The sequence below is a fragment of the Astyanax mexicanus genome, chromosome 20, assembly GCF_023375975.1.
Source record: "Astyanax mexicanus isolate ESR-SI-001 chromosome 20, AstMex3_surface, whole genome shotgun sequence".
Classification (NCBI taxonomy): Eukaryota; Metazoa; Chordata; class Actinopteri; order Characiformes; family Acestrorhamphidae; genus Astyanax; species Astyanax mexicanus.
Window position 1 is genome coordinate 39142090 of NC_064427.1, and position 27991 is coordinate 39170080.

Genomic DNA, 27991 nt, shown 5'->3' on the forward strand with positions numbered 1-27991 from the left:
TGTGTGTAGGAGTGTAGTGAGTGACGGCCGGAGATTAGAGACTGCTCTGTTCCTGACATGTGACTGTTTGTGTCTGCTGACAATAAGACTTTGGTGAGGGTGTCGGGGGACTACAGGAGAGAGAGTGAGTCACTGCCTGAAAAGATCTGCCTCCCAGGGGACAGACGTGCTGTTAGACAGACTGCTACAAAGAGCCATAGAGACGACCTGCTCTGATGTAGGGAGCAGAAAGTGCCGAACCTTAGTGATTCGCTTTAGTGATCTGATTTCTGTGTTTGCATTTGTGTTAGAAATACACTGATGCTGATGCTGGACAACAAAGCCAAACATGGAACAGCCCCTCCATATTTGATGGCAATTGTCAAAACTAGAGCTGTAGCAAAAGACTCTTATGGTTTGACCCAAAGTCCTTCAAAGTCATGGAAGATGAGCCTACATTCTTTTCTTCTTTCTTGCACCAAGGTGGTGGAATGAACCCCTGCAGGGTGTCCAAACAGCAGTGACATGCTGTCTTCGATTGCTGTCAGGAAACCCATCTCTTCAAAGAGTACTTTCTGTTGATTCTAGCCTCTTCTTGGCATTTTTTAATATAATACCCAATTTTTAAGTTGGTATGTAGCCAGGTCGCTAAGGACAAGGGTTCAAAGTTACTTTAGCCCAACCCTTTATTCCTGTATTCCTGATCCAGCAAAGGGTTTGATTCCTTCCAGTCCCAAATCTACTATTTAACCTTCTTTAACCTTTAGATCAGCGTTTCTCAGTCTGTCTCCTTGAGGCACCCTGCCCTGCATATTTATTGCTGTACCTGATTTAATGAATCAGCTCATTAGCACATCCCTTCAGAGATGCAGGGATGTGTTAAAGCAAGAAATCCACTAAAATATATAGAGAATTGTGCCTCCAGGACCAGGATTGAGAAACTGCTTTAGTGCATGGCTGCCTCCTATGGGTTGTACTACCTCTTTATGAAGTGTGCCCTTCAATTTATAAAGTTAATGGTCCTACAAAGGAAGTGAATGGGAAGTGTCTTGAACAGTGACCTGTCTTCCCTTATACAATGTTTTTTAAGGGGCAGTGTCAAAAAAAGAGGCCATATACCCCTGATGGTCACTCTCTATCTGACCTGCATGCAACTCATTTAACCTTGTCAGTAACTAGCAGTAACAAGTCTTAACTAGGGATCATCTTAAGATGTGACCTAAAACTACTGCTAGAACACTTGCCACAGATTCAGAAACTATTGTTTTGCATGTACCATGAAAGGTTAAACATGTCCTTAGATGTGCATCTTGCGCTTGTCCTAGCACAGTCCTAGTCCCATTTCTCTTTTGTATCCCTACCCCTTGTTTTCAAGCATAACCCCCTTCCTTGAAACAGAGTTACAGAGGGAAGGGTCCAAATCCTGCCTCTAAGAATTGGGACATTTTTCATTCCAACCTTAAATGCTGCAGCCTCTTCCGTCTGTTGCACCATTTAAGGTGGAACAGGAATGTTAGCTAGCTGGCCAGCTACAGAGACGAACTAATAGCGATTTGTTTGTGCTTGTTATAAAAAACATGACCATAAAACATTGAAACTAAACTATACACCATTAAACTATGGTAACTAACATAGTGGTAATCATAATTTATAACAAGGAAATATGCTTACATTTGTGGGTTTTTTTGGTTGCTTGTGCCCCCATCTTCCCATTGATTCTCAGCCCTCTGTTTGAAGCGTGCCTCTGCAAAATCTCTATTTAAAGGGTCATGAAGCCGTAACACTTCCCCCTCCTTCTCCAGCCTTATAAGAATTGGGACACCCTACCTCTAGACATGCACGACAAAAACGTAGAAGGGTAGGGCTAAGTGGTCGGGCCAAGGGGTGAAATGGGATTGGGCCTTATTGTCTGGCCTTGTGGTAACCAAGCATTCTTACTTGCATTAATGACCCTCACCAATTAAGCACCAGACCGAGCATCAAACTGATGAAAGTCTTGAAAGCTCATGCCACTAAAGTATTGCCCTGAAACCTACATCCTTCCTAGCAAGCAGCCTCAGCCTTCTCCAGCATGCTGTTCTCATATCCAGGACGTCTCTCAAACCTCCGACTCGCCTGTCCGTGCTGTCAAACAGCATACAGTCCTTGAAGAGCGAGTTGGAAAGTGATGAATGTGCTGAAGAACGTCCCGTTCGCTCTCGCCAGCGCTGTAGCAATCATGCATGCGGCCAACTAATTTATCTAATCTCCTAGTGCCATTCAGACGTAGGCCTGAACGTAAACACGACGTCGGTGAGAGGGAGCTTCTGGACAGAATCTCAGTCTGGGGGCAGAGCGTAGATGGAGCTGAGAGGATTGGGATGACTGTAAACCGCTGTGTAATTACCATCTCTCTCTTTCAGTATCCCCCTCTCTCCTCCTCCTCCTGCTGTTGGTCTCTGAAAAGCTCCTCTCAGCTCCTGTTAAGTGCTTAATCTGTGATCTCGTGTCTTGATTCGGCTCTCACCGTACAATGGGTGCAAATTACCCCGGGGAGGCGAATACGTAATTGGCTCTCTCTCTTTGCCGCTCCTACGGCGGACCGCCCTGGGCCCCTTTGAAGGTTCCGATTAACGATGCGGCTCCTCAATGCCCCTTTGTCCCTTCTGCAGGCTAATGGCAGCTAATGGCTGACCAGCCACACTCTTGTGTCCTCTCACCTCTGACCTGAGCTCAGTGTAATTAAAATGAGCATCAATACGCAAGCTGTAGTTGTCATTTAAACACGTATAGAAGGGCATGAAGATGCAGGAGGTCGGTGATCGGGGAATCGGGGAATAAGAGAGCTGCTTCGTTGGGAAGGGACAGCACAGAATGAAAGGTGGGAACAAGAGACACGTTTGGCTACAATAAACCAGAGTTATTGGAGATGAGCACGACTGTCGCTGTCGTACCCGAGTTTTACAGGCTGAAGCTGCAGGCGTAGTGCGGCGTAGTGTTTGTGTTTATTATTAAATCTGTCACGCTACAGACAGCTGTGCTCTCAGCATGAAATTTCTTGTTTACGCTCTGTATTTTTATTTGGTTTCTCTCCACTGATTTATCAGTGTTTCGGGTTTAGAGCTTGTTAAATTCACCTTGCTTGCCTGCCATCTTGTCTGCTCTGAAGCGTCCTTGCCTGTCGGTTACTTGACCTTTTTGTCCATTCTGTTGACTTTATCGCTGTAGTGCAAGTGCTTTTAGGCCACGGCTGTCATTGACCACTGCACATTTATTTTTTTTTGGTCCCTTGTTTGGCACACTGATTAAACTCAAGTAAAATTGCAAACCTTTCTAGACTTTAATCAGTTGTTTTTAGGCAGTGGAAAACTGGAGGCTTCTCAGATCATTGGTTTTCCAAGACTGGGTTTGACAGCCCTTGTCATATCCACTTAAAATGGGCTCTAACATCTAGAATCTTGTCATCTTTCTTCATAAATTAAGTTTCTTTTCATCCTGTTTTCTCAATTCTTTCAGCTGCCTCTGAAATGTTCTTGCCCTATGATTCTGCAAAGTCATTTTTGGCCTTGTTCACACCTGGCACCTGGGTCTTGGGCGATTCAATCACAAATGCTTGCCAAAATGTATTGCCTTTAATACTTGCCATTTTACTAAATGCATCTCCAGATTTTTTTAAAATAACTTCCACTGGAGGAGGGGCTAGTTTTCTGCAGCCCTAATTGAGATAAGACCACTAGTTCCACTTTTGCACCGACCACATTATCTTTATCTATATTCATTACAGTTTTAGCTGTGCTTATATGGGCCAATGCAACGGACAGTGTTTTCTTGTTGTTATTATGCAAAGCTTGCCAGTGAAAATGGTTAATGCAGGCTGTGCTTTACTGATGGGGATAAACTGAGATGCTTTGTTGCTCACACTATTACTACTACTATAATAATGCAGTTATATGTGGACATATACCTGACCACATCTGACTGTGGTTTGAGTGATTGGATTATGGTGTGTCCTTAAGACCCATTGTACCAAAATCACATCTGTACTTTGTGAACAGAGACGTAGTATCTTTATTCTGCAGCTGCCACAGCAAGAAAACCGTCACCGTTTAGGTCATCCAAGGCTTCAGATCAGTTCAGTTTTCCCTCTCGCCCTCTGTCTCCGAGCTTAAGGGTCATTTTCAGGACGAGGCCAGGTAGGTCACCGCTGGACTTGGAGATAGGTCAGTCCAGGGAAGTCCTGAGACAGCAACTCCTTGGCGCTGACTTGGTTTTGAAAGAGCTCCCTCCACTGGAGAGAAAAAGGACGGATAAGAGGGACTTTTCACACATGCACACACATGCACACACCAAGTCAGCTCTGGCCCATGCATGTTTTGAACTAAGGAGTGCATTCAGGCTGCCAGAGAGGAGCAAGACCAAAACAGAGCGTAGTGGAGTTATCCTGCCTAACAGATGGTCAACCCGCAGTAATCCCTCAAAAATCTGATGTGGAAGCAATTGAAAAAAGAGGACTTATGGTGACTCGAAGAAAGAAGCACGTACAGTGGACTGTAGAGACAAATCGTGTTGCGTCATTGTAGACACGCCACGTTTCAACAGAGCAGCTGACTTGGCCTTTGCTGAGGTTATATCAGTGTCCCGGAGCAGGAAAAACTGCACTAAAATGTGCAGACCAGGAGTACTCAAGGATTGTATTTGGGAAGAGTGGACTAAGGCCCAATTTAAGCCCTTTGCTGAAGTACCTCCCCAGAAACGTAACTACATTTCTCTGCGACAAACACCGCAGCTACTGTGACTGGTCCGCCATGCCTCATGTTCCTGTCTACACATTGCCGAAAACTTTTTTTAACTTGTGACACAGAAGTATAGTTCTACCCTAAGCTATAGGGCTTCTAATCCAGCTCCTGGAGATCAGCTTTCCTGAAGACTTAAACTCTTAATTCTACTTCTAATCAATTACACCTGCACATCTAATATATAGTACCTTTAGAAAGGTAAGTTAAGTAGCTGGATGCATATTTAATATGCCCTACCATCTCCATATTTACCATGGTCTCCATAATAAAGAATGGCAACCATTGCTCTAAACTGTGGCTAATGTTTGCTTGGTTTATGAAGGCAGCAGGTTTACACATACAGTGGTCTACCTATTGTAGATGCTAATGCTAATATAGGCTAACCCTGCTATAACCCTGTTTTCACGTATGCATTCCGTGTCCAGAGACCATATTTAGAGCTTTCTGTTCAAACTGGCTCAGTTGGGCATTAATCATACAGGATAAAGTCCAGATAATATCCAACACAAATGATGTGGACATTTGCTTTCTCTCATTTACATCTCCTTCAAGTAATATCCATAAATATATGTTGTGAGTTAACATTCGTATTTCAACGTTTGTTTCGGCTCTATTGACACATACAACACAGGAAATACCATTGGTCTTCAAGAAAGCAGTCGCAGTGTAGTCGTAGCTTGAGGAATGGATCATTTCTTGAAGAAACCAGTACTTCAGTAGTAATTGTGTCTAAATAATCAGACTCAGACCTCGCCTTGCATTTTCTGTTGTTCATAATGGACACGTACTTTAATTTCCAAAGCCATTTTGTCCGATTAATCTACTTATTTATGTTCCATATGTCCTTATGTGTCTGAAACTAACTAACCCTATCTAATATACCCATATTAATTCCAGATATTGACGTAAAGAAGACTTTCTGAAGACTTAAACTCTTAGTTGTACTTCTAATCAATTTCTCCTCACATTTAATATTTACCTTTAGAAATTCTTAAATAGCTGGATGGATGTTTAATATGCCCTACAGTCTCCATGTGGACAGTTGTCTCCATAATAAAGGATGGCGACCATTGCACTAAACTGTCGCTAATGTTTCACACGTACACAAGAAAGCAGTCGCAGTGTAGTCGTAGCTTGAGGATTGGATAATTTCTTGAAACAACCAGTACTTTAGTAGTAGTAATTGTAAGTGTCTAAATAATCAGACTCAAGCCTTGCCTTGCTTTTTCTGTTGTTTATAATGGCCACGTACTTTAATTTCCAAAGCCATTTTGTCAAATGCATCCATATTATTCCTAGATATTAACGTATAGATATTAGTGGTGGGCAATATTATATCGTATACAATATATCGTGACACAGAAATATCATGATATTAAAAATCCATATGGTGATAATAGGGCTGTTCTGTCTTAAAAGTAGTCTATTATTTACTGTGAAGCTTTAGGTGTATTTATTGTATAATTGTTTTAGTTTGCAGTTTATATGCATGCACTAAATATTCTGCAATATTATTTGCTGCATTATATTATTTTATGCTATATTATTTATTTTGCCACATTATGATTATTCTGTTTTACTATTATACTATATTCCTGAAATTAATGAATTATTTTAGTTCTCCTATATCGCCAAGTATATCGTTATCACAAAAATACCCTGAAATATCGTGATATTATTTTAGAGCCATATCGCCCACCCCTAATAGATATGCATTAACACACTAGCTACTAATGCTAGTAGTAAACGAGTCTTATTTATTGTGGCTGGTTGTGTCTGCCCTTGTCCTAGCGCTGTGTGGGAGGCTGTAGTGTTCCAGGCCTCGTTCACTCTAAATCCGAGCAGCGTGCCAGCCTCTCTGGAGCTGATGCCAGCTGCACCCTCCGCTTGGCACCGGCCGCTCTGAGTGGATTGCTAGACTTGCAGTTGCGTAATTAGACGCTCAGCGGTCCGCTGGAACAGGTTCCCTCACACCTCCCAACTCAACGCTCTTCTTCTCCAAACTCTCTCCAAACAGCTCTGCCTGTAATTATGCACATGTTCATCAATCTTGCGGGCTGAAGGTGGACAGCGAGTGGACATGCAGCAGAATGATTTTGTGATTAGTTTATGTTAACCTGTCTAGTGCGGGTTTGGCGAAGATCGTTCATTAATTTTAGAAAAACAAAAATCTGCTTTTATTGTTGGAATGATTCTAGCAAGCGGAAAACATTCTATGCATGGCTGGCTGTGCGATAAGGTTGGTCCAGCCAGCCCTGTGGACCACGTGGGGGTTTGTGCTTACTAGGGGTGTCACGATTTCGATATTTCATCGAAATCGATCGAAATTATGCCATGGTCTCGAGCCTCGAAGTCAAAAAGAGGATGGACGATCCCTCCCTCTAACCTACACTAATGGTGCAGCACACTGTAGCGACGCCGCGGACATTGTGACTGCTCAAAGAGCAGCTCTTTCTCCAGAGAATGTGGACATTCTCATCTTCTTAAAGAAAAACTTAAAGAAAATATAAAAATAACAGTTGTTTTGTCTAGACTCAAATATGTTAATAGTTTTGGTACGTTAAGGAGCATCTTTCTCTCAGATAAAGTTAATAATATATCTTTATTAAAGAACAAAACTTCTCATTCTCAGGGACCGAAAAAGTCTTAAAGTCTTATTTTTCATGTTTAACTGGTATAGTAGGATAGAGTTCAGTTTGTTAAGGCTCTAATTGTTCTATTATTTTGTACATGACTGTTCCTGTATTTTTTATTATTTATTTTGTTATGTTGCACATTGCTGTTTTAATAGTGCACACTGCTGCTACCAAAAAAAGCCACTAGATGGCATTACATATATATCTTAATTAAATTATTTAAATTTGACCATTAGTGCCTAATGTGGTGTATTACAGATCACTTGTATCACTTTGCTTCACTTATATCAAGCCCACCTTTTGAAATAAGATATTGTAAATTTGATGAATCAAACCAATGACTGACCATAGACTAATCTAAAACTGGCATAGGCCTCTAAAAGAAAATCGAGAATCGAATCGAATCGAATCGAATCGTGACCCTAAAATCGGAAATAAAATCGAATCGAGGATTTAGAGAATCGTGACACCCCTAGTGCTTACGAGCCTGTGGAGTCCTTTGACCTCCAGAGCAGATGGCTGCAGAGAGAAGAAGGAAAGAATCTGACTTGCTCACTCAGACGTCACACCAGCGCTCTCCTCGGTATTTTCACAGAATCAAGGACGTCAAAACAGCTCAAGAAAAGGCCACTTCAGTCCTGTGTGGCTCAGAGCAGGAGTATAAAGGCAGTTTCTGCTCTTAGAAATAAACACTTTCTACACATCGATCTCTGAATCTCTGCTTGTGCTCGGTCAGTCGGTGTTCTCGAGAAGTGCTTCTTAATCCTGCTGCTGAGGACCCTCTGCCCAGCACGGTCTCAATTATCCCCTGCCCCAGCACACCTGATCCAACTCATGAAGGCCTTTAATAAGCAGTTGATGAGGAGGATCAGGTGTGTTGAGGCAGGGAATAGTTAAAGTTAAAAGTGCAGCGCAGTGAGTTATTTTCTAGGCTAATGCAATCTGGTTTAGCAGCTTTTAGCCACTCGCTTACAAAGAAAGGTGTGACGAGTGTTCCTGGAGAAATGAAGAGAAGAAAAAAGTTTGAAAAAAGCTGAGAAATATCGAAAAAAACTAAAGTTTAGAAGAACCATCTTAACAATGTAGTATACATTAAAGGAGTATTCAGTAGAAAATGAGAGAAAACATGTAAAAATAGCTAAAGCAGTCCAATTTCAAAACACCACAGAGAGTTGTGTGCCCTGAACACCTTCCCCAGACCCAAGCTCATTCAGGTTGCCAAGTTGAGGAGGCTGAATATACACAATATACATCTATATATAGATTTATATCTAGATCTCAGTTATGACGTGCCCTCACTGCTGTCAAGCGAAGCCAGAGAATCTTTCAAACTCACTGCCAATATTTACTCATGTTTTATTCCTTCTTTGGTAACTGAGCCTTTTTGAGACATGCCGAGGCTTTTTAGGCTGTGTAGCAGCTAACGCTCAGCCCCCTTCTAGCTTCCATGCTGCAGCACCGCTCGCTCGCTGATGTGTACCGCACTGGCCACCTCGGGGGTGGAGTTAGTGTTGGAGAATGAGCTGCAGGCGGAGTCAGAGGCTAAAACAAACACAGATACCGTGACACACTGCACAGTCCAATATCCGATGATACATCCTGATCATTTTATCATTTACTACTGACAATATAATCCTTAATGGTCCTCTAATGGTTCAGTAAAACAATGTGAAGATTATTTTTTCGCTTTGGTCTTATACAGTAACATGCCAAACACGGACAGTTGTAGCCGGACGCCGCCGGTCACGATCAGTGGACAGTGCAGCGGGGGATAATCCTTCTATGATGCACTCTTAATACTCCTACATGCCACTGTAGATTAAGGAATATAAATTAATATCTGAGAAGCATAAATTTGTGCACCACAACAGAAAAATTACATCAATATTTGCTTCCTATAGCTTCCAATGAGAGTCAGGCTTCTCATTCTGGTTGGTCAATTCTTCTCCTTTTTAACAGTGAACCTCATTGTCCAGCTTCTCAATTTTATTAATTTTTTTTAATTGATTTGATATTTTTTGTTCTTTTTGTATGACATTTGAACTGGGTGACTGCAATTATTAAGAGCTATAGAACTGGAATAGAATTTGCGAAATAAGTTAAAGGTTAAAAACCTCTTAGACCCTGTATATCTAAGCTTACACTTTACTTTCATTAACTATCTAATTAATGTCATAATTAAGAACAACATTTCATAGGCCCCAAAATCGAACCCTGTGGGACGCCATAAGATCATGCTAAACTATAAGAGCTTAGTTCATTATAGTTTCTGCCTTAGGATAACTGTGTAACTGAATAGTGAAACTAGTGTTCAAGGGATTAGTAGGGCAATAAGTGGATAACTGTAGACAGTGAAACCTGAAGATGTTAAAGAAAAAGAACAACAAGAACAAGACTGAATAGGTAAGAGAGGCCAGGTAGGCACCTACCAGTCACTCTGTACAACCACAGTTCTAAAGTGTGTCTGTAGAAATGTTGGCTGATGGAGGTGTGAATGGCATTCGCTGTGGCATTCAGGATATGAGCAAAGCCATCATGGGATGAATTAATCAGTGAACAGGCCTGGTGTGTTTGGTGAAGGGTTGCCAAGTACTCAGCTGTACACAACAACGTCTGTCCTCCTGTGCTAGGGATCATGATGACGAATATTGGAATGGGGTTGAATTTTGAATTAATAACAGAAAAGACAGACTAGGTCATATTTTCCTTTGCCTGTTATTAAACCTCAATCACATCCCCACTACCCTAGAGCTCTCTGGCTTTCTTTCATATTGCCCCCCCTTTGCATCATCCTCAGTGCCACTGCAAAACCCCACTGCACAGAACCTTTATCTGTGTGCCGGTGACGAGCTGTCCTAAGCCGTAGCTGCAGATAGCATCTGTCCGAATCAGCGGAGAGGAAGAATCGCCGGCGCTGGGTACTCGGGGAGGATGAGCAGCATGCAGGCTTTTTGGACTCACTTGTGCCTGTCTGTCTAGTGTTTACCTCTTTAGTCATACGCCCCGAATGTACACGCATCCTATCGTAGGTTGTACAAGAGCCGGGTTGCCAGGCAACATCACATTAAACATGGAACGGATGGTTATTTTCTGCCTCGGAGAGAGCACCCCCTCACCAGCCATTGTGGTCCGCCCTGTCGAAGCGCAGTGATCTTCCTAAAGATTCCTCACATACAGAATCACAAATAAAGCTCTCTAAATATTAGCAGAATGCTCGGGATCTTCGCCGGCCTAATTGGGATTCTCGAAGGGAAGTAGAAATTCAATACGTGGGAGAATGAATTTGTTCGCTGCAACTCAATTCCGTAAAGCTTTGGCCTAATTTCACTTAATGGATTCTGCATGCTAACAATCGATGGCCAGGAGACGGCCCGCTGCAAGCGTGGCCTCGCTGTCCGCCCGCACACAATCCGGTCTGATCACGTCTGATGATGCAGGACAAAGCACCAATCAGAAGTTTGGACATGTAATCAGATTTGTATAAAGATTTTTTTACCCACATTTTTAGAAGAAAAATATAAAACACAATTGGGTTAAATTTAGCTCTGTAACACTGATGCAGTAAAATCTGAATCTAAGGCCCTGTCCCATTACTCACACCTGCTTACACTCTCACACAGCATTTGTACATTTGTGCCCACTACGGTTCCATTATGCATGAGTACCCATTTCTGTATATTGATACCAAGTTTAAAACTGAACTGATAAATTCTGAACTGATTTAATCCAAACCATGACTCAGAAACCACTGAAAGCATAAAAACTTTGTTGTTATCAGTTTATTTCCTCCTAAGTTTATTCTCCTATGCTAAATAGATAGATAGATAGATAGATAGATAGATAGATAGATAGATAGATAGATAGATAGATAGATAGATAGATAGATAGATAGATAGATAGATAGATAGATAGATAGATAGATACTTTATTGATCGCCGAGGGGAAATTCTAGACATCCAGCAGCAGGTATAATACACAAAGTTACAAAATGAAAAATATAACGATACATATAAATACAATAAAATAAAAAAATAGAATGTAAATAAAACAAAAAATAAAATGTAAAGTATAAAAGTACAGTCTTTAGTGTGTGTGTGTGTGTGTAATGGAGAGTGGAGGTAGTGCAGTTGAACAATAGACAGTGAACACCAGTTGATAAAGTGAGGATAAGGATAACTGATGTCAGCCATACAGAAAGTGCAAATACACAGTTATATAATCATTTAAATTCAGCAGTGCAAAAGATACGTAAACAGTAGATGAATGAACTAGTGAATGAACTACTAGTGCAAAATAGGGTAGAACTATAAAAATAGTAAAAAATGAGTGAGTGAGTTTAATAAGGTAAAAGTGTATACTTCAGTGTATACTTTTAACAGTGTTAACCAGCACTTCAGAAGCAGAGCACTGAAATAAAATAGATCCATATATTTCTCCTCTCTTTGTCCCTCCTCACAACAGTCTTTCTTGTCTTTTATCTCCACCTCCACCCCTCCTCAAGTTATGTTTATAAAGTTTCTGTGCTTTTATGGACCAAAAAGAGTCGTAATTAATTTTCCAATGCCAGTTTTCCACCCACTCTTTATCCGTCTGAATGAAACAGACTGTTTCTGTTCCTGACATCACAAAAACAGTATGTTCTGTAAGCAGCTTTCTGCAGCTTAGTCTCCACAAATGGACTGTTTGAACTGTAGACTGAATATGTTTGGAGATTTTTGGTTACATATGTCCTCAAAGCAGGAGATATATTAAGCTTTTTGTGATGAGGACAGTTTACCAGGAACAAATCTTTTATTGTCTTTTTTATGTTGAATAATATACCAATAGAAATGCTCCAAAATGTTGTGTAGAATTTTTTTATGTTGTATTAAACATATTGTAATTTGAAGACTATTTAATGCCACTAATATAACCATAATATAATGGCCTAAATGACAGTTAATTTGTAATTAATAATAGTTTGGGAGGTGTGTACTTTTGTTTGCCTTGCGCATTTCAGTTTATATGTTGGGAGGTTCTATTACTGATACATGCACCAATTATACAACTGGCTCTTAGTGATATTAATGTAGTCAAAAGTAGAACACCCCCATTTGTTTCCCTTTATTTTTGTATTTATTTTTGTGTACAAAACTTTGCCAGGGCCTTTAAATAAAACTATGGAACTAAAAACTGAAAAAAGTCATTTAAGTATTGTAAAAATACTTAATATAATATACTGCAAAAGTAAAATCCTGTAAAAAAAAAAAAACTAAATCATCATATATTGTTAGAAAAAGGGGGAGATTTTTAGCAAACAATTCATTGCTTAATAGCTTACAGCTGATAAGCAGCAAAGGACATAAACTGAGCTTTTAAAAAACAGTCAATATCCAAAGCCTTTTCTGTAATAAATCAGTGCTGTTGTATTACACAACACACAGCACATTCACACTTTCATCATCATAATAACTAGAAAAATACACAGATAAAACACAGATAACTCTGAAACTATTACATATATACACATATATTAAGTATAAAAGTCTTTTCTTTAGATAAATCATAGATGAAGCCAGAGGGCAGTAAATACTGTTTCCAACACCTTTAAAAGACTCTTATAAACTGGAGTAAACTGGAACAGGAAGAGGTCTGGCTGACCCACATGGCAACATCTACATTTAGCTCAGCTTAACACTGGACTAAGTCTCAGTTTCAGCAGTGAAGTCAGTGCTAATGATGACTAATATTTCTAGGCTGTATAGCACTGCAACTAAAAATTAGGGGTGTTATAAAACTTTTAAAAAGTCTTTTGAACGAAAGGTCCTTCTGTGACAGCATCCAAATGCTTCTCACAAAAGTTATGTGGAAACTTCAGACTGCTACAGCATCTCAGTTCAGAGAAACCCGAGCTAAATGCCGGGCCGGCTGCACGGACACGACCGCGCCGCTGAAGCTCGCTGCAGAATTGGATATCCCATCGACTGAGAGCAGGTTGAGTGTCGGCTAATGTAGTTTCAGTGCTGGCATTTATCTTATTATACTGTTGAGTAATGCCCGCTCTTAAGCCTGCATGTGATTTGCCTCATTTGCCCGCTGTTGTTCTTCTGCTGGAACGCCTGAACAAATCAGATCTCTCCCCTCCTCATTTATTGGAGTCTGTTGCTCGGCTCATTTGGAGATTAATTAGCTCATTTCCAAAAACAGAGCAAAGGCGGCCTTCCTGGGACGCGTCTGATAACTCGGGGAGACCGGTTGGCTCGGTGGGTGAATATGATGACTGATATTTTTTTGTTGGGGTGGGCGTTGCATCTTTTGGCAATGATGATAGCATGCGGTTTATTAGCACAGTGATCACTATTAGTTTTTTTAAGGACCCGTCCACACATATGTATATCCATAGATCTGTTCAGATATTTTTAAGAACAGAGGATTTTGTCCGGGCTTCTGTTCACTATAAGGTGCTGAATGACACCTGAAAATCTGGACCAGAGTTTGCAAGGTTCATGTCTTTGTCACATTCTGTATATTTTACATTACATTACATTACATTACATTACATTACATTACATTTGGCAGACGCTTTTGTCCAAAGCGACTTACAATAGTGAAGTACAAAATTAATAGAAGTTAAAGGTAAAACATTTTTAGATAGGGCTTAAAGGAGATTGAAGGGAAGTAAGGGGATAGAGGAGTGAAGGAGGGGAAGAAGGAAATGAGGTTAGAAGTAGTTAGTGTGTTAGAGGTGTTAGGAGAGTAAGTGCTCTTTGAAGAGCTCAGTCTTCAGGAGTTTATTAAAGATAGTGAGAGATTCTCCTGATCTGGTAGTAGAAGGTAGTTAGTTAGAGGTGTTAGGAGAGTAAGTGCTCTTTGAAGAGCTCAGTCTTCAGGAGTTTATTAAAGATAGTGAGAGATTCTCCTGATCTGGTAGTAGAAGGTAGTTAGTTAGAGGTGTTAGGAGAGTAAGTGCTCTTTGAAGAGCTCTGTCTTCAGGAGTTTATTAAAGATAGTGAGAGATTCTCCTGATCTGGTAGTAGAAGGTAGTTAGTTAGAGGTGTTAGGAGAGTAAGAGCTCTTTGAAGAGCTCTGTCTTCAGGAGTTTATTAAAGATAGTGAGAGATTCTCCTGATCTGGTAGTAGAAGGAAGTTTGTTCCACCATTGGGGATATTTGGTTCGACCCCTGCACTTTCCTCTGAGTGTGGTTGTCCACTCATTAATGCTGCATCAGCATCAGTTGGAAAAGAGGTGATGGGAGGCTTCACATGTGTTGAAGGAGGCATGTGCTAGTCATGTGCTAACCCTCATGGGGTTAAAGCGTTGTTAGCAATGGGGGAATACAAATAATTGGGTGGTATATTCAGCGTAGCTACATTGGGATGAAAAGTACTTGAGAGTGGTATCCAGTTAGTGGTGTTTTCCTCACGAGTCCCACTATTAGTTTTATGAATTCCACCAACATTTGATGGGCTTCGGTAGCTGGATGGAAGCTCTGTAGTTCCAGCTAATGTTTGTACAAGGAACTGCAGCTTGCTGTAATCATTAGCTCGTAAATGTCTAATTGGCTCTTGAGAAGTTAGAAAATAGAAATATTGGTGTGGCTACATCAGGGGTGTCCAAACTTTTTTTGTTGGGGGCCAGAAGGAGAAATATATTTTAAGTCACGGGCCAAAGACTCTGTAATTAAACAAATATATGAAATATACCACTTTAAATAATACATTTCCCTGATTACTTTAATTTAAACACCATTTTACTTGACTTACTATCTTTATCTTTGACAGTGTTGTGTAAACTAAGATTTTTCAAATTGATGTTTCATTTCATGATGTCTCTTAATATTAAACTCCTTAATTACGCCAACTTTTAGACTCCTTGGCCCGTTTTTCTGCGCTAAAACTGCGCACTCTCTCCGCTTTTAGACTCTTTGGCCTGTTTTCTGCGCTAGAAATGCGCACTCTCTCCGCTTTTAGACTCGTTGGATGGTTTCTGACACCTAGCGTTTAAACTTTGAATCTCACATTATAAAAACCTGCTTAACAGCGGGCCAACTTTCATTCTATTTCTAAAATACCTCGCGGGCCGCTCCAAAAAAGGAAACGGGCCGCAAATGGCCCGAGGGCCGTAGTTTGGACACACCTGGGCTACATGCTAAGGATGTTTTTTGATATTTGTAACAAAAGTGGATCGTTTTCCTTGGTAGAGATTGAAAATAGTTTAGCAGTTCATTGGTATCACCCGATTATCAGTCATAATATGCAATCAGCTAACACCAGTACCTAGCAAGTCGATTTTCCATCTCTACGATGAAGTTTACCATTTTCGTTACAAGTCAAATAACCTTTTATGCTTAGAGAAAAGGCCAGAGATTAAATGTGGCTTCGCTTAAAATAAGATACTGTGTGGTGTGTGTGTGTAGTTGTGTGTAGTTGTGCGGTATGAGGTGTTGGTAAGAAATGCGTGTTTTTAAAGAAGGCTGCATTGTGCCGTCCCCTTTTATGTGTGTTATCTGAACCAAGCAGCATGTGTAGGAGGTAAACAAGCATGCTGTGATCCTTCTCTGTCCTTGTGTGCTGTGCTCTTGATGGTTCAAAATGGCTGGATTTCTGTGTGCGTGTGTGTGTTTGTGTGTGTGTAGTGTGTGTGTGTGTGTTAGCTTCCAGTAGCCTGGGGGTAATGTTTTATTCAGGATTAGCGTTGCGTTTGAAGCTTTTGCATGAATTGATGTGCTTTCTCAAGAACGCTCCACCCTGTAAAGAAGAGCCTCTGTTCAGCATGTTCTGCTGTATTTCTCCACATCCTCCCCTCTCCTGCTCACCATACTGCTCACTATACTGCTCACTATACTGCTCACCATACTGCTCACTATTCTGCTCACTATACTGCTCACTATACTGCTCACTATACTGCTCACCATACTGCTCACTATACTGCTCACTATACTGCTCAACATACTGCTCACTATACTGCTCACTATACTGCTCAACATACTGCTCACTATACTGCTCAACATACTGCTCACTATACTGCTCAACATACTGCTCACTATACTGCTCACTATACTGCTCAACATACTGCTCACTATACTGCTCAACATACTGCTCACTATACTGCTCACTATACTGCTCACTATACTGCTCACTATACTGCTCACCATACTGCTCACCATACTGCTCATTATACTGCTCACTATACTGCTCACCATACTGCTCACCATACTGCTCACTATACTGCTCACTATACTGCTCACTATACTGCTCACCATACTGCTCACCATACTGCTCACTATACTGCTCACTATACTGCTCATTATACTGCTCACCATACTGCTCACTATACTGCTCACCATACTGCTCACTATACTGCTCACTATACTGCTCACTATACTGCTCATTATACTGCTCACCATACTGCTCACTATACTGCTCACCATACTGCTCACCATACTGCTCACCATACTGCTCACCATACTGCTCACTATACTGCTCACCATACTGCTCACCATACTGCTCACTATACTGCTCACTATACTGCTCACTATACTGCTCACCATACTGCTCACCATACTGCTCACTATACTGCTCAACATACTGCTCACTATACTGCTCACCATACTGCTCACCATACTGCTCACTATACTGCTCACCATACTGCTCACCATACTGCTCACCATACTGCTCACCATACTGCTCACTATACTGCTCACCATACTGCTCAACATACATCTCACCATACTGCTGACTATACTGCTCACTATACTGCTCACTATTCTGCTCACTATTCTGCTCACCATACTGCTCACCATACTGCTCACCATACTGCTCAACATACTGCTCAACATACATCTCACTATACTGCTCACCATACTGCTCACCATACTGCTCAACATACTGCTCAACATACTGCTCAACATACATCTCACTATACTGCTCACCATACTGCTCACTATGCTGCTCACTATTCTGCTCACTATTCTGCTCACCATACTGCTCACCATACTGCTCACCATACTGCTCACCATACTGCTCAACATACTGCTCAACATACATCTCACTATACTGCTCACCATACTGCTCACTATACTGCTCACTACACTGCTCACTATACTGCTCAACATACTGCTCACTATACTGCTCACTATACTGCTCACTGTACTGCTCACTATACTGCTCACCATACTGCTCACTATACTGCTCACTATACTGCTCAACATACTGCTCACTATACTGCTCTCTATACTGCTCACTGTACTGCTCACTATACTGCTCACCATACTGCTCATTATACTGCTCACTATACTGCTCACTATACTGCTCACCGTACTGCTCACTATACTGCTCACCATACTGCTCACTATACTGCTCACTATACTGCTCACTATACTGCTCAACATACTGCTCACTATACTGCTCACTTTACTGCTCACTATACTGCTCACTATACTGCTCACCATACTGCTCACCATACTGCTCACTATACTGCTCACCATACTGCTCACTATACTGCTCACTATACTGCTCACCATACTGCTCACTATACTGCTCACTATACTGCTCACTATACTGCTCACCATACTGCTCACCATACTGCTCACCATACTGCTCACTATACTGCTCACTATACTGCTCACCATACTGCTCACTATACTGCTCACCATACTGCTCACTATACTGCTCACTATACTGCTCACCATACTGCTCACTATACTGCTCACTATACTGCTCACCATACTGCTCACTATACTGCTCACCATACTGCTCACCATACTGCTCACTATATTGCTCACTATACTGCTCACCGTACTGCTCACCATACTGCTCACTATACTGCTCACTATACTGCTCAACATACTGCTCACTATACTGCTCACTGTACTGTTCACCGTACTGCTCACTATACTGCTCACCATACTGCTCACTATACTGCTCACCATACTGCTCACTATACTGCTCACTATACTGCTCACTATACTGCTCAACATACTGCTCACTATACTGCTCACTATACTGCTCACCATACTGCTCACTATACTGCTCACCATACTGCTCACTATACTGCTCACTATACTGCTCACCATACTGCTCACCATACTGCTCACCATACTGCTCACTATACTGCTCACTATACTGCTCAACATACTGCTCAACATACATCTCACTATACTGCTCACTATACTGCTCACTATACTGCTCACCATACTGCTCACCATACTGCTCACCATACTGCTCACTATACTGCTCACTATACTGCTCAACATACTGCTCACCATACTGCTCACCATACTGCTCACTATACTGCTCACTATACTGCTCAACATACTGCTCAACATACTGCTCAACATACATCTCACTATACTGCTCAACATACTGCTCACTATACTGCTCACCATACTGCTCACTATACTGCTCACCATACTGCTCACCATACTGCTCACTTTACTGCTCACCATACTGCTCACTATACTGCTCACTATACTGCTCACCATACTGCTCACTATACTGCTCACTATACTGCTCACTATACTGCTCACCATACTGCTCACCATACTGCTCACCATACTGCTCACTATACTGCTCACTATACTGCTCACCATACTGCTCACTATACTGCTCACCATACTGCTCACTATACTGCTCACTATACTGCTCACCATACTGCTCACTATACTGCTCACCATACTGCTCACTATACTGCTCACCATACTGCTCACCATACTGCTCACTATATTGCTCACTATACTGCTCACCGTACTGCTCACCATACTGCTCACTATACTGCTCACTATACTGCTCAACATACTGCTCACCGTACTGCTCACTATACTGCTCACCATACTGCTCACTATACTGCTCACCATACTGCTCACTATACTGCTCACTATACTGCTCACTATACTGCTCAACATACTGCTCACTATACTGCTCACTATACTGCTCACCATACTGCTCACTATACTGCTCACCATACTGCTCACTATACTGCTCACTATACTGCTCACCATACTGCTCACCATACTGCTCACCATACTGCTCACTATACTGCTCACTATACTGCTCAACATACTGCTCAACATACATCTCACTATACTGCTCACTATACTGCTCACTATACTGCTCACTATACTGCTCACCATACTGCTCACCATACTGCTCACCATACTGCTCACTATACTGCTCACTATACTGCTCAACATACTGCTCACCATACTGCTCACCATACTGCTCACCATACTGCTCACTATACTGCTCACTATACTGCTCAACATACTGCTCAACATACTGCTCAACATACATCTCACTATACTGCTCACTATACTGCTCACTATACTGCTCACTACTGCCTGCTGTAACTTTTAATTCTCTTTAAGAGTTCACACAACTATCTCAGCCGCTGCCAGGTATTGATTGGCGAGCATCTAACAATTAATCTTCCACTTGCTAACGGCCGCTGGGAGTAATGTAGCAGCAGAAATCTATAGCAGTGGTCATCCTTGGCCTGCGCTGCTGCAGCCTCTTATGGATCGAGTGATGGCCGGTGAGGTGATGGCCGGTCAGAACCTCGTTCCACTTTTACCTCTCTCTCTCTCTCTCTCTCTCTCTCTCTCTCTCTCTCTCTCTCTCTCTCTCTCTCTCTCTCTCGAACATGCATGTCGTCTCAGTCCAGCGAGTCTGAGCTCTCTGAAAGCAAAAGGTCATTTAATATTGATTTCTGAAGCCGAAGGGGAATGCCTCAGTCATACCTGATTTCTTTTTTATTGGTATCTTTCTATTTTCAGAAGTTAAAGCCTATTGTGTTTGCCAATAAATTGAAAAATTGAATTATTGTTATCTAGGGCCAGCCATGCAGCTTTATCATCAAGCTGCCGGCGCTCAGAGGGAGCACAATTGGCTCTGCTCCCTCCGGGTGGGTACAGTAGATGGCGCTCTCTCCCCACATCACTCCTAGGGTGATGTCTGCAGCACAGGGCGTCTGTGAGCTGATGTATCAGAACCGAGTCGCTGCGCTTTCCTCCGAGTGTTAGCGCTGTGATACTACTCGGTAATGCTACAGCAGCAGCAGCAGCTCGAAAAGAAGCGGTGTCTGACTTCACATGTATCAGAGGAAGCATGTGCTAGTCTTCTTTACCCTCCTGGTGTGTTGGAGTATTACTAGTGATAGGGGGAGTCCTAATGAGTGGGTTGGGTAATTGGTCGTGTAAATTGGGGAGAAAATGGGAAAAATTAGAAATTAAAAAAAATAAATTAAAATCTAGGGCCAGCCATATTTTATAAATTCAGTAGTTTTTTTAATCAAATTCTCAATTGTCAATATAAAAAAAGGCATATTGTCGTTCATCCATAAAATGAACATTTTAACGTAAAAATTAAAAAAAACAATTTTATTCTAATTTTTTTTTCATTAATATTATTAGGTTTGATGTTGGCTACAACAAGGTGTGGTGTTTAACGGTCATCATTATCAATTAATAACCAGCGTTAGTGACTTTATCAAGGTCAGTGTTATGCTGTAGTAGCTGCTCTGTGGTATTGATGTTCGGATAGTTCAGCATTTTAACATGTGGAGGGTTTCATTAGCAGCTGTGTTATTGGCAGCAGTTTAAAGATTTCATTCATGATTAATGTTAAACACAGTCTGAAAGCTCTGAGGAAGCTGAGGAAAATGAGGAAGCTGAAGCAGCTCTGCAGTACTTCCTCTTCCTCCTCCTCTCAGAGTGCTTTACAGGAGCGCAGCCTTTATTTCCAGCCTCCACCTTGTTTCAGGTTCAGGGTTTTGCATCAGAGCCGGCCAATTTCATGCCTGTTGAGCTACTGGAGCGCCGCCATTGATTACTGTTCTCTGCAGGGCCTCCGCTCCCATTGGTCCGAGCCACTTCCCCGCTTGATGCTCTGTCAGACAGGAAGTTTATGTGTCATTACCTTGCTGGTCTGCCACCAGCCCTGAGTGAAACTCTTAAATGGCAATCAGAGTTTATCAGACTCAGAGGCCTGTTTATCCCCCCCCCCCCCCCCCATGTCTACAGTTCAGGTAGAGACCTGAGAAATGCCCTTTTCTTCAGTCAAAAGCTGCCCTATGTTCACACTGCGGGAAAAGTGGCCCAAATGTGGCTTTTAATACAGTATGTATATATATATATATATATATATATATATATATAGAAAATGAAAGAAAATGAGGCATTCAGGAGGGGGGGAAATGCCGGCTGTCATCTGCAGTTCACACACACACACACACACACACAGAATACACACTATACTACACCACACCACACTACACTACACTACAGCACATGAATGTAACGTGATTTTAGGGATTTTATAGTCTTAATGTCTTGTTCATTGATGGAATTTTGCACTTTTTCGTGCAAAATAAATGTTTTGAAATTTGTGTTTTTAGGCCCAATGTTCAAACTATTATATTCAGATGTACAATTTACTGTTATTTATTATTGTATTTTGCACATTTTCAGTAAAAAAAAATTGTTCTATTGATGCCAAAGGATATATAAGAAATTTTGAAAAAAAAACATGGCATGGATTTATTGTGTTTTGCAAAAAGAACGAATTATTTAAAAAAAAAATAAATCTTTAAATATTAAAATCTTGATTTGATTTGTTTGTGTTATTTTAACCTTAGTATGGTATTTGATAGTTTGAAACAGAAAACGGTGGTTTTCAGCCTACCACTTTCTTGCTAAAGCAAACACATTTTTACTCAAATTGATAAAAATGGATTTATAGCGTTTTGGAACCAAACTCTTCATATATATATATATATATATATATATGGGCCATTCCATGGAATGGGTGCAGAATTTGCTTGTTGTAACTTAAATTTAAACTTGTAAATTAAACTTATGTGTTTATCTATTCAAAACATCTACTGGTCAATCTCAGGCAGCTTTACTTCATTTTTACAAGGTTTCTAAGCTGAAGATGGATACAAAACTTATGTGAGATTTAAAAAGCATGTTTAAAAGCAAGTCCACTACTTTCTTTAATTTTCCCCCAAGAAAGTCTTAATTTTAAAGGAATGATTGACTGCTTGTTCAAATAATTGATATTTATGACGCACTCACTCCTGTTACCTTTTATGTTTTGAGTAACAGGACTGAAAGTAACAGTAAAACGTTTTTAGAAGAATAATTTAGGTAACAGGACGGAGCATTGAGATTGACCTCCTCAGTCACAGTTACAATAAGTGTTGTGCTGATTTCTGCCGTTTTCTGACACCAGCCTGTTCTCTTTCTCCTCTTCAGCTGGTGGGAGGAGAGTTCGACCTGGAGATGAACTTTATCATCCAGGATGCTGAGAGCATTACCTGCATGGTGGAGCTGCTGGAGCACTGCGACGTGACGTGCCAGGCGGAGATCTGGAGCATGTTCACAGCGATCCTGAGGAAAAGTGTGCGGAACCTGCAGACCAGCACAGAGGTGGGCCTCATCCAGCAGGTGCTGCAGAAGATGAGCTCTGTCGACGACATGATCGCAGGTAGGAATGCTTGCTTCTTCAGCTCGGAAGCAAATGATATTAGTTTTTTTTTTGTGCGCTATAAGGTGTATATAAAATCCTTTAATTTTTACAAAAATCGCCAGTGCGCCTCATGTATGAATTTTACCATAATTTTACAGTTTTGTTTACTTAGCTTTACTTTACTTAACCTAGTAAGCTACCCCCACCTTCACCACCACCACCACCCATCAGTGGTGAGACCTGCTGAGTTAGAAGTTCCTCATAGTGTCTCTTAAAATGTGCCTTATAGATATAAAATATATAAAATAGACCAGAAAAACAGACCAGACGTTCATCAGAGCGCCTTATAGTGCGGAAAATATGGCCAATGCTCACCAGGTGTGTTAGAAGAAAAAACAAGATTTAATAATGAAATAAAAAAACGCATAGACCATAGTGTTAATTTCATTAACAAAAAAATTTATGAACATTATTTGTTAACAACCTGTTTCTAGTAACGAAAACATTAATACTTAAATGGAAAATATGATGTAACGTAAGAGAACGGTATTTTGTACACAGTTTCGGTATTTCCGCGTTTGAGTGGATATTACGAAAATACCCGAGTTCAAATAGGCTGTAGTGATTGGTTATATATTAACTATGGAATATCTGCCTAGCAACCAAAATAAATTTTGATTGGTTACTTTTGGACCAATTGTTTTAAAGAAAACCCCAAAAAACTGCCAACAAACAGGCAACGGTGTTCCGTACACCTGAGATTTCCGCTCGTGGTGACGGTATTTTGCAAAACTTCACCACCTTTAACATATGAGCTTAGACTGACATAGTAGCTTAGTTAAGTGTTCGTCAAATGGATTTGATAAGTTGATATGATAAGCTGCAGCACAAAATCTCAGCTGTCTATGAGAGATGAAGTGGAGCTGGAGTCAGCTCGTTTTTAAAGTAGGTTATAAACTATGATTATTAATTCCTCGTTCAAATATTACAACAGATGCTGTTAGTTGGATGTTTAACGTTGCATTTTGGGTGAAATGTGATGTTAAAAGTGGTTAAAACCTTACGTGAACTAGTCGATAAACTTTTCCCCATCCCTTAGTTAGCCTCAGCGTTGTTAACCCTTCCTCACCCACCCGTTTTCGGGCAATGCGGGCGGTTCCTCCCTACCTACCGAGATTTTTAGAGAAAACACAACGTGGATGGTCATTGACCTGTTTTAATGGAAAGAGGAATGATTGGCAATGACCCCAGACTATATTTTACACGTAACAATAGTTTATAATAAAATAGTTTATTGTTTAAATCACGGGAAAAGGTTGACTGTACGGAATACTGAAGTGTACGATATACCGTTCACTTACGTTAGTTTATAATGCTTTTCGTCAACGAATAAAAGCTAAATAAAAATGTAGGAATGGGGGATGAATGGGGAAATTATTTTGACTTATATTTTTTGATGCATTTTATTATTGACCGTGCTCCACACAGCGTCCTTGTGACCGGTTGAACAAATTTCTTTGCCCAAGCCTCAAAAACCCAGTTTTCACACAGACCCTACTCACAGTGTGGTGATGTGGCTCTTTTCCTCTTAATGGAGTAAAAGTTTAAGATTTATGGGGAAAGTTTAGCTGAGCCACCATGGAAACATGAAACCTCAAAACATGTGGCAAAAATAAGGCAGGTTATTCACATGATGTAGCGCCGTTTATTAGCTAGTTAGCTAGTTTATTAGCTAGTTCAGTTAGTTAATGGGAATCTGTATAATCCATAATCATTAGCTAAGGTGTTTCGGTTATATTGGCCACAAATACTGAGACACTGAGAACCGTGGGACACAATTTACCCAGCATTCACTGCAAAATATATATATATATATATATATATATATATATTTTTTTTTTTTTTTTTTTAATTGTGCAGTGTGTGGAATCACAGGCTTGGGTCAAAATACTTTAAAATAAAAGTGATTTTCTTGAGCGGATGAAAGGATGAATGTATTTGTGTGTCATTTGGGGTCAAACACACTCAACCTTACGCTCCAATCCGCTGCAGTTTCGCTTCATTATTGCAGGAAAAACAGACTGCCGTTGCTCCCGTGACCAATATGTCTGTATAATTACGCTCAGTGGAGCGTGGAGTGCAGCTAATGCACAGCTAATGTGTAAAATTGCCTCTGTAGGAGCGTTTCAGGAGAAAGTCTCTTCTCTGTGTCCTTTTGATACACCTACAGAAGAGTGGATGTTTCATTATATATATGATATAATTTCATTTTATATATATATATATATTACTGATGTATGAGTACAGGTTAAAGCAGGCTTGCCTCAGCAGAATGAGCGTACCTGAGCGTAAACTGAGAAAAGTACTGCAATATCCTCATTTATTGTTTCTTTTAAACATCAAGGTTTAAGAAAAGAAAAGTTTTATCCAGATTTTTTTAAGTGTTACGACCCGGACTAGGGTCAGGCCATAACAGAAAAAGAGAGCCTCTGACAGACCAAACACCAGACACTGAAAATGTATTAAATAAGAAAGATTTTATTGAAATAAATGGAGGGAATATGACTTTAGGAGTGAGCATAGGCCAAAATAACAAATAAAAACAACTAACAAGCAAAGAAAACTAACTGAACCTGCAAAATAAAGAAAACTAAATACATAAACTACCCTGACTCCCTGTCACCAAAACAGGAGAAAAAGATAGCAAAACAAAATGGCACTCACCCCCTACTTTACCCAAAGACTAATGTATATTGAAGCAAAAACTAAAGCAACACACAGAAAACAAAATGGAGGTGCGGGGTTGGTCTGAGCAGGAAGTTTTTCCAGGTCAGGAAAGGGGAGGAGCCCTGAACGTCTCTCCCAGGTCAGCTTTCCTCTTGCCCTTTTATAGAGTGCGCCCCTGGTGGCCAATCACGGTCCTGCAACCAAAAACTAAACACAAACAGCACAGAGGGCACACAAAGAAAACCAAAATGACCAGGGGTCGTAACATAAGTAACTGTCTTCCGTTCAGATTTTAAAGCATTACTGTAAGGATTTGATTGCACAAAAATAGTAAGTGAGGTCCCCAACTCATCCCAAAATTACTGATATTACTGATAGAGAACCATCACTTCAGAGAACACCGTTCCACTGCTTCACAGCTCAGCAGCAGCTCGAAAAGAAGCGGTGGCTGACTTCACATGTATCAGAGGAAGCATGTGTTAGTCTTCACCCTCCTGGTGTGTTGGGGCATCACTTGTGATAGGGGGAGGAGTCCTAATGAGTGTGTTGGGTAATTGGCCGTGTAAATTAGGGAGAAAATGGGATAAAAATTAGAAATAAAATGATTAAAAAGAAATCAGAGGTGCCCAAACTTTTGATGTAGCTCTTCATTGCTTAGTAATGGTTCGTGGTTTGTTAGAGATGATGCTGCTCAACAAATGAGATGCAATAGCGGTTTAAAGGTGTGATTTGGCCTGATTCTTGCACTGAAGCTGAGATATCACATTAACACACCTTAATGCAAACTAATTGAAATGTCTCTCTCTCTCTCTCTTATTCTTTTCTTTCTTTTCTTCTCTCAGACCTCCTGGTGGACATGCTGGGAGTGCTGGCCAGTTACAGTATCACAGTGAAAGAGCTGAAGCTGCTGTTTAGCATGCTGAGGGGAGACAGTGGCGTATGGGTGAGTAAAAGCCGCGTTCTCGTCCAGCGTGATCTAAAACCGCTGATCTGGACAGTCATATTCATTAGGCCGTGCCGGTGGAGCGGTGGAACCTGGCCGTGGATCAGCACTTTTATTCTGAGGAGGTTAATGGGTGACCCCTGAGTCAGAGCTGCGGCGCTGGAGCCGGTGGTCAGTGCTGCGGCGCTGGAACCCCTGAGTCAGAGCTGCGGCGCTGGAGCCGGTGGTCAGTGCTGCGGCGCTGGAACCCCTGAGTCAGAGCTGCGGCGCTGGAGCCGGTGGTCAGTGCTGCGGCGCTGGAGCCGGTGGTCAGTGCTGCGGCGCTGGAGCCGGTGGTCAGTGCTGTGGTGCTGGAGCCGGTGGTCAGTGCTGCGGCGCTGGAGCCGGTGGTCAGAGCTGCGGTGCTGGAGCCGGTGGTCAGTGCTGCGGTGCTGGAGCCGGTGGTCAGTGCTGCGGTGCTGGAGCCGGTGGTCAGTGTTGCGGCGCTGGAGCCGGGGGTCAGTGCTGCGGCGCTGGAGCCGGTGGTCAGTGCTGTGGTGCTGGAGCCGGTGGTCAGTGCTGCCGCGCTGGAGGCGGTGGTCAGAGCTGCGGTGCTGGAGCCGGTGGTCAGTGCTGCGGGGCTGGAGCCGGTGGTCAGTGCTGCGGTGCTGGAGCCGGTGGTCAGTGTTGCGGCGCTGGAGCCGGGGGTCAGTGCTGCGGCGCTGGAGGTGGTGGTCAGTGCTGTGGCGCTGGAGCCGGTGGTCAGTGCTGCGGTGCTGGAGCCGGTGGTCAGTGTTGCGGCGCTGGAGCCGGGGGTCAGTGCTGCGGCGCTGGAGGTGGTGGTCAGTGCTGTGGCGCTGGAGCCGGTGGTCAGTGCTGCGGTGCTGGAGCCGGTGGTCAGTGCTGCGGTGCTGCCTTTCACTGTGTCTGTTTCTCTGTCTTTCTCCCTCTCTTATCAGGTTTTCTATCTGTTTCTTATACTCTGCCCGTCTCACTGCCTCCCCTCCTCCCACTTTGTCTGTCTTTATGCCTGTCTTATCCACTCTTTTTTCTACCCGTTTCTTTTACTCTGTCTTTCTGTCTATCTCTCTCCCCCTTTGCCTGTCTCTCTGCCTCCCTTCCTCCCACTTTGTCTGTCTGTCTCTCTGCCTGTCTTGTTCTCTCTGCCTGTTTCACTGCCTGTCTCTCTCCCCCTCTGCCTGCTTCTCCTTCTCTGTCTTTTCCACATTGTCTGTCTCTCCTCCTATCTTTTCCACGCTCTGTCTCTCTCCCTGTTTCTTTCACTCTGTCTGTCTCTAACTCTTTCTCTTCCACTCTGCCTGTCTCTCTGTCTCCCCTACTCCTACTCTGCCTGTCTTTCTCCAACTGTGTCTCTCTGACTTTCTGTCTTCCACTCTGCATATTTATCTCCTACTATGTCTGTCTCTCTGCCTGGTTTCTTTCCATTCTGTCTTTCTACCCATCTCTCTCCTTCTTTGCTTGTCTGTCTTTTTCCCGCTCTGCCT

At 41.9% G+C, this 27991-nt stretch overlaps 2 protein-coding genes across 13 annotated transcripts in view; both read left to right on the forward strand.

Moving 5' to 3' along the window:
• Positions 1-27991, forward strand: part of stard13a (StAR-related lipid transfer (START) domain containing 13a) — a 522041-nt gene that overhangs the window by 335753 nt on the left and 158297 nt on the right. The window lies entirely within an intron of this gene.
• Positions 1-27991, forward strand: part of nbeaa (neurobeachin a) — a 314222-nt gene that overhangs the window by 90193 nt on the left and 196038 nt on the right. For all 10 annotated transcript variants that reach the window (XM_049468902.1, XM_049468904.1, XM_049468903.1 and 7 more), the window contains exons 2-3: positions 22624-22855; positions 26407-26507. In XM_049468902.1, the coding sequence (XP_049324859.1) occupies positions 22624-22855; positions 26407-26507 (333 nt within the window). The remainder of the gene's footprint in view (positions 1-22623; positions 22856-26406; positions 26508-27991) is intronic.